At 41.9% G+C, this 17997-nt stretch overlaps 1 protein-coding gene across 1 annotated transcript in view; it reads right to left on the minus strand.

Annotated features, from left to right (window-relative positions):
• snrka (SNF related kinase a) overlaps nt 1-17997 on the minus strand; it is a 61073-nt gene that overhangs the window by 11625 nt on the left and 31451 nt on the right. Inside the window, exons 4-5 of the mRNA XM_084053726.1 lie at nt 9537-9749; nt 482-616 (exon numbers count right to left, since the gene is read on the minus strand). Coding sequence (XP_083909852.1) covers nt 482-616; nt 9537-9749 — 348 coding nt within the window. The remainder of the gene's footprint in view (nt 1-481; nt 617-9536; nt 9750-17997) is intronic.

Consider the following 17997-nt stretch of genomic DNA (forward strand, 5'->3'; position numbering starts at 1 on the left):
GGTACTTACTGTTTACCACATCAACAAACAAACACATTCAATTACACTGATACTCATCACTGATTCACCCATTACACCAGTTTTATGTGCTTTCACCTTTTTTTGTGGACTTTTGTTCCTTTATTGCTCTTTTTAATCATTATTATAGAATATTATTCTGGTATTCTTATTTTTAGGTCTTGGTCATAAATGATGGGTGAACGTGGGTGAACAAGCTATTATTATTACTATTAAATTGTGCAATAAAAAAACGCTGAACTAAACTGGAATAGGTGATCTGATCTCTTAAGTTCCATGCAGCACTACTTTGTATACATTTTTTTCTTTTGATATAAATATGCATACAAAGGCACAATGGGATTGCCTGTGTGTGTGTGTGTGTGTGTGTGTGTGTGTGTGTGTGTGTGTGTGTGTGTGTGTGTGTGTGTGTGTGTGTGTGTGTGTGTGTGTGTGTGTGTGTGTGTGTGTGTGTGTGTATTACCTGAACTGTGCCTTGATGTTACTAGGGCTGGAGGATCGCGTCTGAACCACCTCCTCCTGCTTCTCCCTTAAGATCCTCTCTGCTAGCAGGTAGTAGGTGGCTGTGATGTGGTTGTATTTGTTGGTCTCGAGGGCTCTGAAATAACACAACATTGGGATGATTGTAAGGACATGTATTTATTGAATGCGGAACGAAGTGCTTGCCAGCATGCCAGCATTAAAGTGGTTAAGGAAATGGTGAAATACAGAGAGGAATAAATTATTTTAGGAAATGATCAGAGATAGTTGGCTGTGCAGAGGGTCATTCTTCCAGGGAACGACACAAGACTTGGGCTACTGAATGTCATAATTGCTGTCACCAGCACCACAGAATGAGACACACAGTGTGGGGCTGTGTGATGCGGTCGTAGCTCGTTGGTCTCAAGGGAGCCACACGAGGGAAACAACTGAATGTCACACTGACAGCGCTCTTAACATCGCGGAACAACACTGATGTTATGTGGCTGCGATGTGGTGGTAATAGTTGATCTCCAGATCTCTGAGAAAATGCCAATGCAACAAGAGAACTATCACAACTACCACCACGGAGGGTTTCCCAACGGTAGAAAAAAAACATTGCATCATGGGAGGCATGTTTCACCAGGCAAAGGGCGGCCAGATAGCTAGATACATAGCGTCTTAAAAACCTTTACAGCGAGGAAAACCACTGCTCTCACCTTGGTATTCAGTCATGCTAGTTGTTCATTATAATACCAAAGGTGGGTCCCTGTCACACCCTCTTTTAATAATAATAACTGATCAAAACAAGGTTACAAAGTAATTTAAACAAAGCTGAATGGAATTCAGAATAAAAAGAAACACGATAACATGTATAAAATGTGTGAGAATCAAACATTTTCAAAATTCTAAATGATGGGCAGGCTTTCTGATAAAACGGCTCCTGAACCACTACAACCAAAACCACAGGAGGAAACCCATACCAATAGCAGAGCAGGTGTCACAACACCATGCATAGAGGAACACAACAGCAGCAACGTGGAAGGAGGAAACTAGTTTAGTTTAGATCATAGGTCCTCAACCTTTTCTGGGTCAGGGCCCACTTGAAAATCTCGAAAGCATTCGCGGCTGACACACCCATCTGACCACTTAAAAGTTAAGTGGTCAGATGTGCATTTTCAGAGCATGTTATTTTAATGAAAAAGTTTTGTTCTGGCTTGGATCAATATCCTTTAAGTTCCCATTTATCACAATGAAAAGTCATTTTTCAAGATTTTGAAGAAAACATACCAAGTTTTTTTTACATAGATGTTTTGATATCAAATCAATAAAATCTTAGTGTTTTGCCAATTATTTGGGGGCCCACTTCTTGCGATTATCCTCACGGCACACATGTTGAGAACCATTGAGTTAGATGGCACATGGGGGGAGGGGCAATATAATGCTGTTATGTAACCCAATAATATGTGCCATGCCCACAGTAGGGTCTGTCTAATACACTGATGTCAGACAAGGCAGTGTAATAACATTTCAGTGGTCTAATTATCTAACCACTACATTTTGGGGTCTGTGATGCTCTTTGAGTCTAGATTCCACCAAAATAATATCACGACAACCACGCGAGCTTAAGCCATAAAGACCGGGAACGCATCTGTGTCATTTTTTTGATTTCTTTGGCTATTCAAAAAATAGTAGATATACAAACTCACAGCGTGGCACTCAAGCTGGTAGATCTGCAATTCTTTTGAAAAATCTTGGAAAATTTGTGCAAATCTTTATATGTATATATTGTTTTTTAAGCGAACGTTTGTAACTCAAATCTTTGCTTCTGGGGGTCCCTGGAAAAAAACCTTTTCAGATGGGGGTCGGTCCGAGGCCAAATACAAATGACAGTATGTTGCTATATCAGTGGTGCTCCAACTTTTCCATGTCAATGACCCCCAAAGTGATATGTATTTGGCTGCGGACCCCCATCTCAAAATATGTCGTCCCAGGGACCCCCAGAAGCACAGATCAGAGTTGAAAATGTTCGCTTTAACACACACACACACACACACACACACACACACACACACACACCCCAAAAAATCACGTATACTCTAAGATTTACCCAAAAAAATAGCATATCTACAAGCTCATAGTGCGGCACTCTGTGCCACGCTATGAGCTTGTGCTATTTTTGAATAGCCAAAGAAATCTTAAAATGACACATGCGTTCCCAGTCTTAATGGATTAAACATTGGAATTGGGAACCCAACCCTGCCCACAGGCCACAGCCATCCTATGGAGATCACTTCATCATTGGTCATTCATCCAGTTACCCAACGCACGCCATTCAACGACCAGCAATGAAGCCGTCCGCAGTGTAACAACATGCCAAGGAGAGGAGCGCTCCTACAAAAAAGGAAAAACTAATTACATATCCCTGCTGTATCCAAGCAACAGTCTCTCTCGCTTTCTGTGTGTTAAACAGCTTTAATTGATACACCTCCTCCGCTGTATTAAACCATTATGTCTATATTATCATGATGTATAGTAACAAAATGGCAATTGGTAAATGTATATGGCGCCTTTCTCCAAAGCTCTTTATACAATGTGCATTACATTCACCCATGAGTACATACATTCACACACCGATAGCACACACGACAGCTCATCGGGTGCAGTTACGGTTTCAGTGTCTTGCTCAAGAATACTTTGACACACAGCCAGGAGAGGCCGGATATCTAACCAGGAACCTTCCGATTCCAAGATGGTCCGGCGTCTACCCCCTGAGCCACTGCCTCCCAACAATTTCTCTATGTCTTCTGGAACACTTAAAGCCTCTAAACTTTGTAAACTGGACCTGAGATGGCTCTGTACTTGGACCGCTTTTTTTCTGTCTACCCCAAAAGTCTTCGCCAAAAATAGCTGATCTACAAGCTCGAAACATGACGCGTTGCGAGCTTTAGAGTGGCTATTTTTGGCTCCCCCCCAGTGGTTAATCGGGGTAAAAATATCTTCAAACTAGGGATGTGTAAAAGTGACCAAAATGAAATTCAATTACTATAATTCTATTAATAATGATTTGAATATTGGACCACGCCCCTAAATTAAAATGTAATTAAAGAAAATATAAAATATTCTTTAAAGAAAAGAATATTCGATTTTTATCCTAAAAACGATTATTCGAACCCATCCCAACTTCAAACCTGACATACATTAATATTATTCCCTCAAAAGTTAACTACAATCTCTCAACAGTCTAACATGCAGGGCTTAAAGGGCTGTTTTATCTTCAAGTAGCTCAACCCAATAGATTCAATTATCTTCAAGTATTTAAACATGGCATCCTGATTCATGTGACCCTGATGTGATCTGCGAACTCTACGGGAAAAGAAAAAACAGACTCCCTGAGCAGCAAGTGGGATTAGTGCTCAGCTGTATAATAGAGAACAAACCAATCAACTCAGGACTGATGCCAACAGTTGCATACACAGGAGGACAGTGTTATGCATTTGTTTATAGTCTATTAGGCACCATGTACAGCAGGCACTATGCACTCCAAAAACTCTTTCTGTTTTCGCACCCACACATTTTGTCTGTGTCCAAAGAGACGGGTCATTTTCAAAATGACCTTAACCCATTAAGACCGGACCGGGAACGCATCTGTGTGTCATTTTAGATTTCTTTGTCCATTCAAAAATAGCAGATCTACAAGCTCATAGCGAGGCACAGAGTGCCGCGCAACAAGCTTGTAGATCTGCTATTTTTTTTAAACCGTGAAAATTTGAATATATATATTATATTTATTTTTAAAGCGAACATTTTTGAATCAAATTGAACCACTGATATAGAAACATAACTTTTTCCAAAAAAGCTGTTAGGATTTAGAAGACATTTTGCTGAATCCCCAGAAGCAGTTTTGAAGAAGATTTGAGTTAAAATGTTCGCTTTAAAAAAATAATATATATATATATATTCAAAGATTCGCACAAATGTTGCCGATCTACAAGCTCATAGCGCGGCACTATGAGCTTGTATATCTGCTATTTTTGAATAGCGAATAAGTGAATAGGCATTTCTAAAAACACAAAATGTAAAAGTGTAGTCATTTTGTCAATGGATGGATGGACCCTACTAGTGATGTGGCTCAACCCGCCCCGCGACCCGCGGTATAAAAAAAAAAATCGGTAAAATCATGAAGGAAAATAATCTTCAAGTATACACCCCAAGTGTATTCAAACTGTTTTACTGTTATTATTCTTATTAGGAATAAAGACAAAACAAGAGCATGTGATTTTTATTTTTTTTTGCGTGTGAGAGACTGACCCGCTCACCCGCAGCCCGCATAATTGCCTCTGAAATCCTGACTCGACCCACCCGCGCCGCGGGTTGACCCGCGGGTTACGGGTCGGCCCGCTCATCACTAGACCCTACAGTACAGATTTGAAACATTAGGTCTCAACTGTGCATGTGAGAGAGAGCCATCTAGTAGGGTGTGGATACAATATATCAGCATATGTACCTTTTATTTTTTCTCCAAATACTTATACAAAACACAATTTCATCCATATCTTATTGGATGTGTGACCTATAAATATATATATTTTTATTGTAGTACACCATGTAGAATTTAATACAGCTACAGCATGACGATGTCAGAAAGAATATAGCACAACCAATTCATGTACTTCACACATCCCATAAATGATTGATGCTCAGTGCCCAAAGCCTAGCTTGTAAAGAGATACAAATGCACAGTTTAGCACTTTACTACCGTCTCATGGGATTACACAAGCATGATCATAGCGTGTGTGTGTGTGTGTGTGCGCTTGTGTGCGTGCTAACACACACACACACACACACACACACGAGGGCAGGCAGACATACAGTACAAGCATACACACAACGCACACAAACATGACCTCCATTAGTGTGTAGGAAGCAATGGGATGTCATGTCTCGTATCACAGGATCCCATGAGGAGGATGAAGGAACAAGACAAAGCAGGCATACTGTAGCACTGTATGTGGTCTAACCATTAACCCATTCAAACCGGAAACACATCTGTCATTTCAGGTTTCTTTGGCTATTCAAAAATAGCAGATATACAAGCTCATAGCGCTTGTAGATCTGCTATTTTTTGAAAAATAATGACATTTTTTGCAAATCTTTGAATGTATATATTTTTTATACTTGTATATTTGTAACTCAAATCTTTGCTTCTGGGGGTCCCTGGAACAAAATAATTTACAATTGTTCGCTTTGAAAATATATATATTCAAAGATTTGCACAACTTTTCACGATTTGTCAAGAAAAAGCAGATCTACAAGCTCACAGCACGGCCCTCGGTGCCGCGCTATTAGCTTCTATATCTGCCATTTTTGAATAGCCAAAGAAATCTAAAATGACAGATGCGTTCCCGGAATGAGTGGGTTAAGGGCAATGTGTTTGTCTCTCTCCAACAAAGATGTTCCTACAGCCCTGTAGGTAACAGAGACTGAAGGCTGCAAGTAAAAAACAATGCTTGTTGAATGTGATGGATGTACACTTTCTGTTCCTATCTCTGCGTTTCTTTGACTTCTGTAAATAATAAGGCTAGGCTAGAAATTGTGGCCAATTGGGATTGCACATGACTATATATGGGTACAGCAGTTGAATCTGTGGCCCTGGACAACCGGGTCTCCATATACTGTATGCTTATCGGGTTTGTTTGTGGTTATGTCCGAGTCATAGTGGCATGCCTAAATATGAGCACATCGGGTCTGTTTATGGTTATGTCTGAGTCATAGTGACATACTTATATATGGGCGCATCGGGTTTGTTTATGGTTACGTCTGAGTCAGAGTGATGTCAGAGGTCCGCCTGCCCCCCCCTCCCATTAGCCAACTTTAATATAGGAAGATGATATTGTAGACCCACCAAATCAAATGTCTTAAGCTGTGCATTTCTCAACCAAAACACCAGAGGCCCCCAATGTCAGGCAGTTAACCCATTAAGACCGGGAAAGCATCTGTTATTTTAGATTTTAACCACTTAAACCATTATTTTATACTTTGGCTATTTTTGAAAAATCCCGGGCACAAAATATTTTTGAGATCGGGGTCTGCAGCCAAATGCATAACATTTTGGGGGTCCTTGACATGAAAAAGTTTGAGAACCACTGCTAAACCACTAAAGCACTTCATAATGTATTTCACTCATTCACACAAACGTTCACAAACCGACGACAGAGGAAATCATGCAAGGCACTAAACCTGGAGCAGTTAGTGTCTTGCTCAAGGACACTTCGACATGCAGCCAGGAGGAGCCGGGGATCGAACTGTGAACCTTGTGATTCCAAGACGGCCGCTCTTCCACCTGAGCCACTGCCGCCCGCCCACCACCAACATAAACAAAGCTGTACTCCACCATACTCGAGGGATTTGATCAGTGATTGCCTATTTAGTTGCTAGGCCAACCAAGGTCAGACTATATCACATAGCCCGGAGGGATGATTGCTTGCTTGAGCTATGCAGCTTAATAATGATGAACAATTTAATTAACTAATTTGAGCATTCACTAATGATAGGTTCTTGGTTTGCCTATGATCCTAGATTACTATTTCAATGCATTTGATGTATTACCTTGTGTTGACCTTGCTTATTGTACTGTAAGTCGCTCTGGATTAAGAGCGTCTGCTAAATGCCTAAATTGTAAATATTGTAAGTGGCCTACGTGACGTTTTCGAAAAATGAGATACAAAGTGCTACAGTAAGTAAAAACACAAACGTAGATGGGGACAAATTAAAAACAGAACAATCAAAACCTCAATAAGGCACCTTAGCAAGAAAATAGGGCTTAATACGTGATTTAACACACACTGCAGAGTTTGCTGACTTGACCCACAGGGGGAGACTGTTCCATAACCAAGGAGCCAGGACAGCAAATGCATGGTCACCTCAAATGTTGCTCAGAGAACCTAAGTAGTTTATAAAGTGATCAGCAATTCACTGATCTGATGTACTGTAGTATGTGCCAGAGTTGTGCAAAGCAACTACACAGTATACTGTAGATGACGGATGGATGCCCAGAACTGCCCCCCCCCCCCAGAGCACCGTGCTGGGGGGGTGCACGATGCGGTGCGGGTCACATGCGCGCGATTTTTATTAATAATTAATTAAACTACTATAAAACCACAGTAACAACACACTCTACCAGCCTCCAGTGGTGGAAAATAGCACATCTACAAGCTCACAATGTGTTGCACTTGTAGTTCTGCTATTTGCAATAATAATCGAAATCTACAACGTAAGTAAAGTGTTCAAGTAATTGTAGTGGAGTCTCTGAGATATAGTGAAGTAGAAGTAAAAGTATTAGAAATCGTATTAGAAATCGTAAATACTCAAAAGTGCAAATACCTCAAAATTGTACTTCAGTACAGTTCTTGAGTACATGTACATTTGAAAAAAAATGCTTTTCACTGTTCTCAGGTCAAATATTGATATGCGATTAAAATGCGATTAATTGCGATTAATTACAAAGCCTCTAATTAATTTGATTTTTTTTTTTATCGAGTCCCAGCCCTAATCGCGACACATCGTGAGCTTGTAGACGGCTACTTTTGCACGACACTCTTGTATGACGATATTGGGCGCTGTTGTCTCCAGAGTTTTCCTTTTTTGCGTTTTTTCGTAAATTACTGCCCAATACTTCATCATACTACAGCATCAAAAGCAGCAGAACCACAAGCTCGTAACATGGCTACTTTTGAATTTGAATGGTGAAAAGTAACAGTTTTGGACATATGAGGTTTCCACCCGACAGATAATAATTATGTTTAACATTTGAGAGACGAGGTTTCTTGCCCGACAGTAGCAACGATATTATGCAATTAGATACATTTTAAATGCGATCCTTCCTTGATTGGAAGCCAAAGCAGAGCAGCCAGGACTGGTGTGACATGAGATCACTGGGAAGTCTTGGTTAGTAGTAGGAAACTAATTGGAACCGAGCATCAGATTCTTGGTTTATACAAGAACAAAGTGGATGATTTGCTCCAGTTGCTGTAAGGACAAGACGGGGCATATTTTAGCAGTATTCCTTAACTGGAGTTGCATCATGTCATAGAGGTCTGGCCATGAATGTAAAAATTCACCAATACAAGCAAAATGTTGTCGTTTTTGTATACTTTACTTAAAAAGACCCACCGCTTTCTCAGTACCTTGTTACATGTGCTCTACTTTTAATGTCACAAATGTACTGGGAAAATTACATTTTAGCTATGACTGGTAGTTTTGTCTTCTCTGCCAGCCACTTTAGCAGGTAACCACGCATCACTGCTATTCTATTCCAAAAATTTGATTTAGCCTCTTAAGCTAATGAAAGTCATGTTTTTTATAATACATGTGACAATGTGGTCAATGATTGAAGACGTTTCCTGGCCTGCTGGCAGCTCTCTTATGGCATGTAATACAGATTATAACAGGTCAGCAGAGAGAGAGAGAGCGAGAGAGAGAGAGAGAGAGAGAAAGAGAGAACCAGTTTGGCTGGATTTCAAAAGGGAGAGCATGAGGGAGATTGCCATCACTGTAATTGTACAGATCCGCACGTACGCTACGGACAAGCCTCTCAAAGAAGTAAAATGTAAATGTTTAGCTAAATCAACACATACACACTCCACTATATCCTCTTTGATCGCCATCCAGCTTCATGCATGCATTTGATAACGCTTGCCTGTGTGTGTGTGTGTGTGTGTGTGTGTGTGTGTGTGTGTGTGTGTGTGTGTGTGTGTGTGTGTGTATACTGTGCATGTATAACATTTGTAGATACTTGTCTGAAACATCTTGATCAGCATCTGTGTGCTGCAGGCACACGCCCAACATTGAGGTTGCATTAAACATCAGAACCATGTGTGTCAGGGAAAGGCTCGTTGTTAACATGCACACCTATGTCTGTGCATAGCTCATGCGCGCTTCACTGTGACCACCGCAGCCAACCACACCCTAGATGGTATTTTGCATGCGTGTGTGTGTGTGTGGGTGTGTGTGTGTGTGTGTGTGTGTGCGCATGAATGCGGCATCAGCAGTCAACTTACTCCACGATGGCCTCTCGGTCGGCGATGTCGCCCAGCACCATGCGCTGGATAATGCTGTTGTGCTCCTCCTCCGACAGGTTCTTGTGGGAGACGAGTGGCGTGCTGTACTTGGTGGCAGGAGAGGGGTCCACCCCCTGGAGCCACGCATGGCTCTCGATCTCCTCCAGGGACGCTCGTCGCTTGGGGTCCCTCTGGAGCATGCGGTCTATCAGACTGGATGGAGAGACGGGAGTGGAGAGTGTGGGGGAAGTGAAGAACGATGGGGAGAGGATGGAGGAGTGGGGGAGATGAAGAATGATGGAGAGGAGATGGCAGGAGAGGGGAGAAGAAAGGATGGAGGGATGAGCAGAGAGAGAGACAAAGGGGGAGGTAACAAGGGATCAGGAGTGGAACAATGTTGAAAAAGGGAGAGAGAGAGAAAAAAGAAAATAAGTCATTTTTTCCGATCAGTCAACAACATGGCAGCATTTTTTCTCTAGACCAGGACTTGCTTCTGAAGAGAAAGAAGTACTTTAAGGCAAGCAAGCAGACATATTTCATATACAGTCAGCATATGGATCAACATATTCACAGACTTGGCAGAGGGAATGATAAACAGCGATATTTTAAGACCAAAGTGATTGTGAATGACACATCCCAGTGCTATTCCTCATACTCATTTTGTACAACTCACAAAGTGAATAGTGTTTTATTTGCCTCCTACATCATTTCCTGTAGCCTTGTCACATAGCCTCAGTGTTTCCTCAGTAAGTATGTGTACCACTGCTACTTGGGAACCCTTTTTAGTTTTACTCTCTCAGTTGTGGCTCCAGAAAAAGGCTGTTAGTTTCTAAATGTAGTTTCAAAGTTCTCTTTGGATACTTAATCATAAAAAACACTATACCTCAATGGGAATATGTTCCTTAAGCACAGTTGCTCTGTATACCACTTAAGAGATGAATCTTCAAAATAAAGAGTGTTAGGATAAGTATATGAGTGATAGGAAACCAGCACAAGGCATAGGCTTACTTCTTTGACAGGACTATTGTTGTGGAACTGTGGCTGGCCACTGGCTAACAGCCTGAATTCCTCATGCAAATGGAACCGCTTCAAACGGAGATTGCAATTTAATAGGATTTGGTGGGAAGTGAAATCTGGTAAGAGGGCTAAAATTAATACTATAAAAAGCACAGAGGGTTGTCTGCAAAAATATGTGATATCTGCCAGATAAAAAAAAATCCTAACAGTGAAGATTAGTCACATTTACTATGCGACAGATGGGCCGGTCAGTGACTTCTCATAAGACTTGAAGCTATCCTGTACAACAGCATTTCTGACTATGACCCTGGATTCACAATGGGGTGTACCGTGTCCCGGTGTGTTTTAATTAGCCTCCCTGGATGCCACGGCTAGAATGAATGTACTCAATTTGAGAAACATCTTAAGCACTCCCACTCAGCAGCAGACTTTGGGTTCCGACAGACACAAACAAGCACGCACAGGAACCGACGCGTACCCGTCCTATCCAACCACCCACACACACACACACACACACACACACACACACACACATATACGCCTGCAGAACCCTTTATAAGAGTCTGGAGGGCAGTGCTCTCACAGTAACCAAGCCAATACACTTTCCCTCATCTCAGTTCAACAGAATCTAGTTTTCCAACACTTTCTAATCCCCCCCGGGCCAGACTCAGAGTGGGACAGACTTCACAACCCCCAAGCCCCCGTGGCTACAGACAAGGCAGAGCAAGGCCAGGGCTCTCTGTCAGTCATGTTGGGGATTAGTCAGAGTTAGCTACACTCCCTATGGACCACTACCACCAGCAGTGCAGCTGTAGCAACAGTAGGGGTAATATACAATCTATCTGCACACACACACACACTGCCAGCTTGCTGATAACAGAGCATTTCCATGTCGGTTTCATAACCACACATACTGTAGACACACGTGCATGCCAGGGCATTTACACACTTGCATGCACGTGCAGATGCTCGCACATACCAGCACCAGCACCAGACGTGTGTAGACAGGCACGAATAGACCAGTTGACTTTGAGCAAGTTGAAACTTAGCGATGGTCTAACTGACAGACATGTGTCACATAAGTGTAATGTGATGAGTTGTGTGCTGAACCTACTCCATTACCGTACACTGTAAAATCCTGAGTGTTGGTATAGAAGAGTAGAACACATCACAGTACTCCTGTATGTGCATGCAAATAAGTTATAACCCTTTCTCAATATGGTTCTCCATCTCGGTCCATGGAGAGACGGACCAGGCAGGCTGATGATGCCATTACATCTGACAACAGAGAGACACACACTTTACCAATGCAACAGCTGGTACTTCACACAAGGAGGAGGATGGTGTGTGTGTGTGTGTGTGTGTGTGTGTGTGTGTGTGAGAAATATAGGTCTCAGGATAGCAGTGTTCCCAAACACAAGAGACAGTGTGTACATGTGAAAATGAACAAGAGACAGGAATTCAGATCTTCAGACATCCGTTCACGTTCCAACGGTGAAATGTCTGCAGCACAAAAGGAAATTTGAAATACTGCATTGTGGTTGTACGCCTCCGCTAACCAGTTGCAGTTTACATCCGTGTCTGTACTGACTCATATTGTTGTATATAATCTTGAACAGTAGGTCCGAAATAACGTTACATTTCAGGAAATGGAAAAATAGAACATGTGTTCCAATGGATCTAATGTAGTTATTATCTAGTCACAAGCTCTTGTTAAAACTTTCATTAGTTAATTATAAAACCCACAGATGGCACCCATTTTTCTACAATAGTGAAAATAGCCGATCTACAAGCGCAAAATGTTAACAATAAAGAAACGTGTTGTGTGAGCACAGTGACCTTGACCTCCAAACGAAAATCAGTTCATCCTCGAGTCCAGGTGTATGTTTATGCCACATGTATGCCAATAATCTCACGTTCATGAGAACGGGACGTACAGACACCCTGAAAACACAATGCCTGCCATGGCTGTCGACACAGCGCAGGCATAAAAATAACTGGCTTCAACAAGACGTGGCTGGTCTGAAAACTGTCAGAACACACAACCATACACCCTGGATGACAACATGACAGGAACCGTGAATGAAGACACACCAGCCCACAAACTAATCAAACCCAGGCTCGGCCACATCTGTGCGTGTGTACGATATGCGTGTGTCTGTCTGTTTATGTGCGTGTGTGTCTGCGTGCGTTTGCGTGTTGGGCATTCCAGGCCATCGTACAGTAATTGCAGGAAACGGGGCTGGAAGTACACCACAGAGCGTTCCCGTGCGACTGGATGATGATCATGTGACTGGCGTTCTGAGCCACACACTCACGTCACACTGTGAGAACAGCAGAGGCAACGAACGGAAAAGAACAAACAAATCCTCCAAGTCTAATCCCTGGAAATATGGATTCATGGATGACAAAAATAAACAAGAGAGGACGCAGAGGGACGAGACGGAGAAGGAGGGGGTTGTAAAATGTAAAAATGAGCTGGTGAATAATTAATTAAAGCATGTAAATGCGTTTTGGTGAGTCAAATCAATGGGGCATAGAGAACAGAATGAAACACGTGCACATACACACACTTGTGTGCACGCACAGCAAGAGACAAGAAATATAGTAGTAGATCCAGAGACATAGTTCTGGCCGATATATCGGCCATTATGACTTTTTGACAACATCGGTAGGTATGTGCAATTATGCAGCTGATTTGTCTCAATTGTTTACGACTTTCCACCTGCCGTCCCGATTTTGGGCATGTCATTATAGGTGAAAAGTTTTAAAAGATATTCAAAAATAGAAGATAGACTGGCTATTTATGAATTGTCAATTTTATTTTCATTTTGAATGGTCAATTTTAAAAACCTTGCTCAAATTATTGTTTTTCAAAGTAATTAGATTTTTGAAATAACTATCGTAATAAATATCTGTAATCAGTGGTCTAGGACGCTCCAAAATTGGGATCCACATCTGACCCAAAGATCTGGCATTGGTCAGGCTCTAAAATATAGCTCGACACACACACACACACACACACAGAATATTTAATGAGGAGATTGTGTTAATCCACTGACTTGGCAGAAAGGGCAGTTAGAGAATAGGACTGTGGCCCAAGTGGGGATTTCTTATCTAGAGAGAGGGACTGCAGACCCAAAGGGAGAACTGAAAGGAGTCTATTTTTTTGTACGCTAGCGAGGATCAAACCCACACTGGCTTCAATACATTGAGACTAAAGACCAAATGACATAACCCTAATTATCAAATCAAGGCCAGGCCTAATGTCGAATTGACCTAGAATACAATCAAAAACATGACTAAGAGTCTAAAAGCCCTTCTGCTCCTTAAACCAAATTTGGTTTGAACCAGTCATCATTGCCATCCTTAGAGCACCACAGTCACTAGAGCAGCTTAGAGTGGGGGAAAACGGCAACACCACCACAGAGGGAAGAAGGCACTAGAGTAAAGGCCATGGGATCACAGTTTTTGTGCAACCTCCATCGTTTTTGTAATTTTCATAAAAAGAGAAAGGGAGGAAGAAGAGGGGGGGGGCAAGGGGAAGAGAAAGATCAATAACTGTTGATTCCCAACTATCAATCATTTTGCTTGGGCCCCCTGGAACCCCCTGAGGGTATCTGGACTCGACTTTGAGAACCACTGCACTAAAGGAAAGCCCATAGGGTCACCAGTATTAGTAGGGTTTATCCTCTAGGAAACAGTTTGCTCAGTAAGTGTCATCATGGCAATCTGCCCATGAGGTATTAAGCCTCATGTGTGGATTGTGGACATTCTGGGCCTGAGCTAATGCTGGCACAAGAGTTAAGGCCATGAGATCACCAACATTAGTATAGGTCCCTCTCTAGGGAGAAGGAAGGGGCAGGAAATTCCACAGCAATCCAGCCAGTCATTTCTGAGATGTTGTCTAGGACCAAAATGTATGGACAGACGGACAGACCAATCCACTGACATAGCCAGAGTCCCAACGCTAACAGGGTGAGCTCTGTCTCTCCACTTCATCTCCACAGTAGAGTAAGTTCCTGTCCTGCATGCGACTGCGGTTCTTCCAACGAGTTTTGTCAATGGCCACGCCCCTGGACGATTGTCACTGGATATCCCTTCATAGGATAGTGCAGCCCAGGCAGGGGCGGCCTTAGTGATCTGGGGGCCCGTTTCAAGAGCTAATATGGGGCCCCCATATTCAGAAAAATATGCCAAAAAAATAGCAAAGGCCGCCACTGAGCCCAGGTGCCAAACCCAGGCATGAGCATGACCGTGACCTGACCACGACAGTGTGACACAGAGTGGAGACGGCAGCAGGCACAGCTGAGACAGGGGAAGGGAGCACTTGACCAAAGTAGTTAAAGAGAAAATATGTCATGTCCTTTCCTTTGTTTACACACGCAAGTTCAAGGGTCAGCACATAGCCGTTACTCACCCTATGGCACTTTGGCATCTCTGTTTCCCTCTCTGTCAAAGGGTAGGTTATAACACAGAGAAAGGTCAAGCACCAGCCAATTAACACAGTACCTGCTTATAAGTCAACAGGGGACCAGCAGAGCCACCATACAACCCTTCTTCATTGAACACTCACTAATTAAGTGTCAGACATCATCTTTAAATGTCAAACCTGCTTCAGTGTCATTTGAGATGAGCTGACACACATGTCAGGGCAAAGGTGGTTTATTATGGAAGAACCAGTTTCTCTCGAAGATAGACTTGAATGTGGGTTAACCGAGGTTAACTCACGTTTAATAAAAGTGCTAAAAGCTAAAGAATGAGATGTACAGGTAGGTAGAAGGCTAGAAGCATGACGTTCAGAGGTCTTCAATGGACTTCATTTCATTGTCCATCCTCGGCTCTTATTGATTATGAAATGAAAATGTGAAATAGCACAAGAGCTTTGACATGGCAATGTATGCAACAAAGGACAAAGGTCAGATGTCAGATGTTTTGTTTTACTCAGGACAGTACTTCTAGAGAGTAAGTACAGTAAGGTTAGTATGTTCAAAAACTCTGTAGCACAAAGAATAAATATGAAGCACAACTAAATAATCAGATGGTGTGGGTTTGCATCGATTCGACAAAAATAATGTTGCAAGTTGACAGAATCTGCATCTGCAAATTTAACAGTTGAGTATTTCAAGTATTATGATCTAGGAATCATACGATGACATTTTTGTGACAACTTCAAATACATCTCTTACAATGCAGACAATTATTTGTCCCAGAAGAGAATAACTTTTTCATGTTTGCAAACTGCAAAGTACATTTTTAAAACAGCAAATGAGACGATATTGTTGCATTATAAAGCCTTAGTTTTACTCGTATTAAACTATAGTCAGTTACAATACTAATGTGTCATAGTTCTTGCTTTGAAAAGCAAGTCTTTTGCACACCTACAAAAACAGGTGCGTATAGGAGAAGACCAAACAGGGGCCCAAAGCGCAACAGAAAAAACTCCTGCACACGGTTTTTAAAGGTAAACAATTAAAGTGAATTTTTGCATTTGAAGACAAAGGCAATGAATGAGTGTGCGGGAGTTTTTTTCTGTTATAGTCCTTGCTTTAGAATCTATAATATTTCATGTCTACAGTAGAATATCGAACACAGTGACCCTTATAAACTCATCTCTAGTATCCTCAGTTCTCCACTATTGCATCAACTCCTGTCTGGAGCTACCAGCCAGGCTCCCTTCTGGGTCAGGAGAACAAGAGGGGAGACGGACATGAAGGAAGGAGTAGACGGAGAGACCAAGCACACAGTTCTCTTATTGTATTCTCTTCTGTTCTCATTCCTTCCCTCTCATCTTTACCCGGTCATGTCTTTTTCCAATCTCTCAACATCACACAAACCAGGCTTTGCTACATGTTCTCTCGCTCCCCCGCTCATTCACACACACACACACACACACACACACACACACACACACACACACACACACACACACACACACACACACACACAGTCTGTGTCAATGTTTGTCTCCCATTCCCCCTGTGCTGCTTTCCATGTCACAGCTCTACCCATACGGAGGCAGACAGCCTCAACTGTTCCAGCTCCAATTAGCCAGAAGTCAGTCACAGAGACAACAAGTTCTAGTAGTGGCCACGCTGTTGATGCTGTCCTCGCCTTCTATCCAATCTGTCCATAGACGCAATCAAGATGGTACAGGGGGAGGATGAGGGAGGTGGGAAGAGGGAAGAGAAAGCTTTATTTGGAGGAAGAGAGCAAGCCCTATAACCCTGGTCTAGACTAGAGCCGATGGCGGATGCCAATCAAAATATGAATATTTGTGTAAATCTTTGAATATGTATATATTTTTTAAATATCAGATCTGCAAGCTCATGTATATCTGCTATTTGTGAATAGCCAAAGTATAAAATAATGGTTAACTCTCTCAGTGCCACACAACGAGATATCCCAAGTTTTTTTCTGAATGCCCTCAGTGCCAAGAACTCAGGATTTTTTTTTTTTTTTTTTAATGTTCAGAACCCAAGATATCATTATCTGAAAATTTGCAGCTCCATCCACTCCTTGTTTAACTTAGAACTGAAAAAGGCTGTATCTCGCTTCCTAAGCACCTTTTTTTTTTACTTTAAAAAAGAAATGCTGGCACAGTATGAACATATTTTTTTTATTTCATTGGCACAGAGAGTTAAAGTGGTTAAAATCTAAAATGACTTTCCCGGTCTTAATGGGTTACTGTTAGAATGTCAATAAAATCTTATAATAAAATATATTTGCATTATGCTCACGGCCCACAGGTTGAGAATCTAAAGATAAAGATTAGTATGGGCCATCCTCTGGGGTTCATGAAGTTGCACAGCAAAATCCATGGCAATCCAGCCAGTAGTTTTTTAAATGGAATGACTGACATCCCCATCCTTTTTGTGTGTGTGTGTGTAATTTTACAACCAATCCTTGAAGGTACATTCCAGCTTTATGGTTTCATTACATCATGAAGATCTCAACAAGTGTTAGCATGCCTACTGTACTAAACCAGTGTGAGAAGAACAACAACCTCTTGTTTGTCCTCCTCATCCTGTCTCAACCAACTGAAAAAGGGATTAACAGCTTCTTTGGATTATCTAAGCTCTGGTATTATGTTCTGCCCCCGTTAAGAGTTTCAGTTCATCAACGACCACTGGAAAATCACACAGGAGCCGCAGGCTATGAGCTTGAAATATCCTCCATTCAACACCAGGAGGGAGGTGTCTTGGTGGATGAATCATGTGGTATTTTGTACTAACAAAGCCATATCCTTGGGAGTATGAGTGTCAGAATCCTTACTAAAGATCCATCAGTGCATGTCTCTCCCTCTCCTCCCTTCCCATCATAAGTAGTAGTAAAATAAAGTTACAGAATCGCAAAAGTTTAATATTTATTTTAATATTATCAAAGTAAGTATTAAAACATACAGTATGTGAAAAACACGTACACAGACTGTTAGACGGCTAGC

Source organism: Gymnoscopelus microlampas, assembly GCF_963454915.1.
Source record: "Gymnoscopelus microlampas genome assembly, chromosome: 3".
In the NCBI taxonomy this organism is placed as follows: domain Eukaryota; kingdom Metazoa; phylum Chordata; class Actinopteri; order Myctophiformes; family Myctophidae; genus Gymnoscopelus; species Gymnoscopelus microlampas.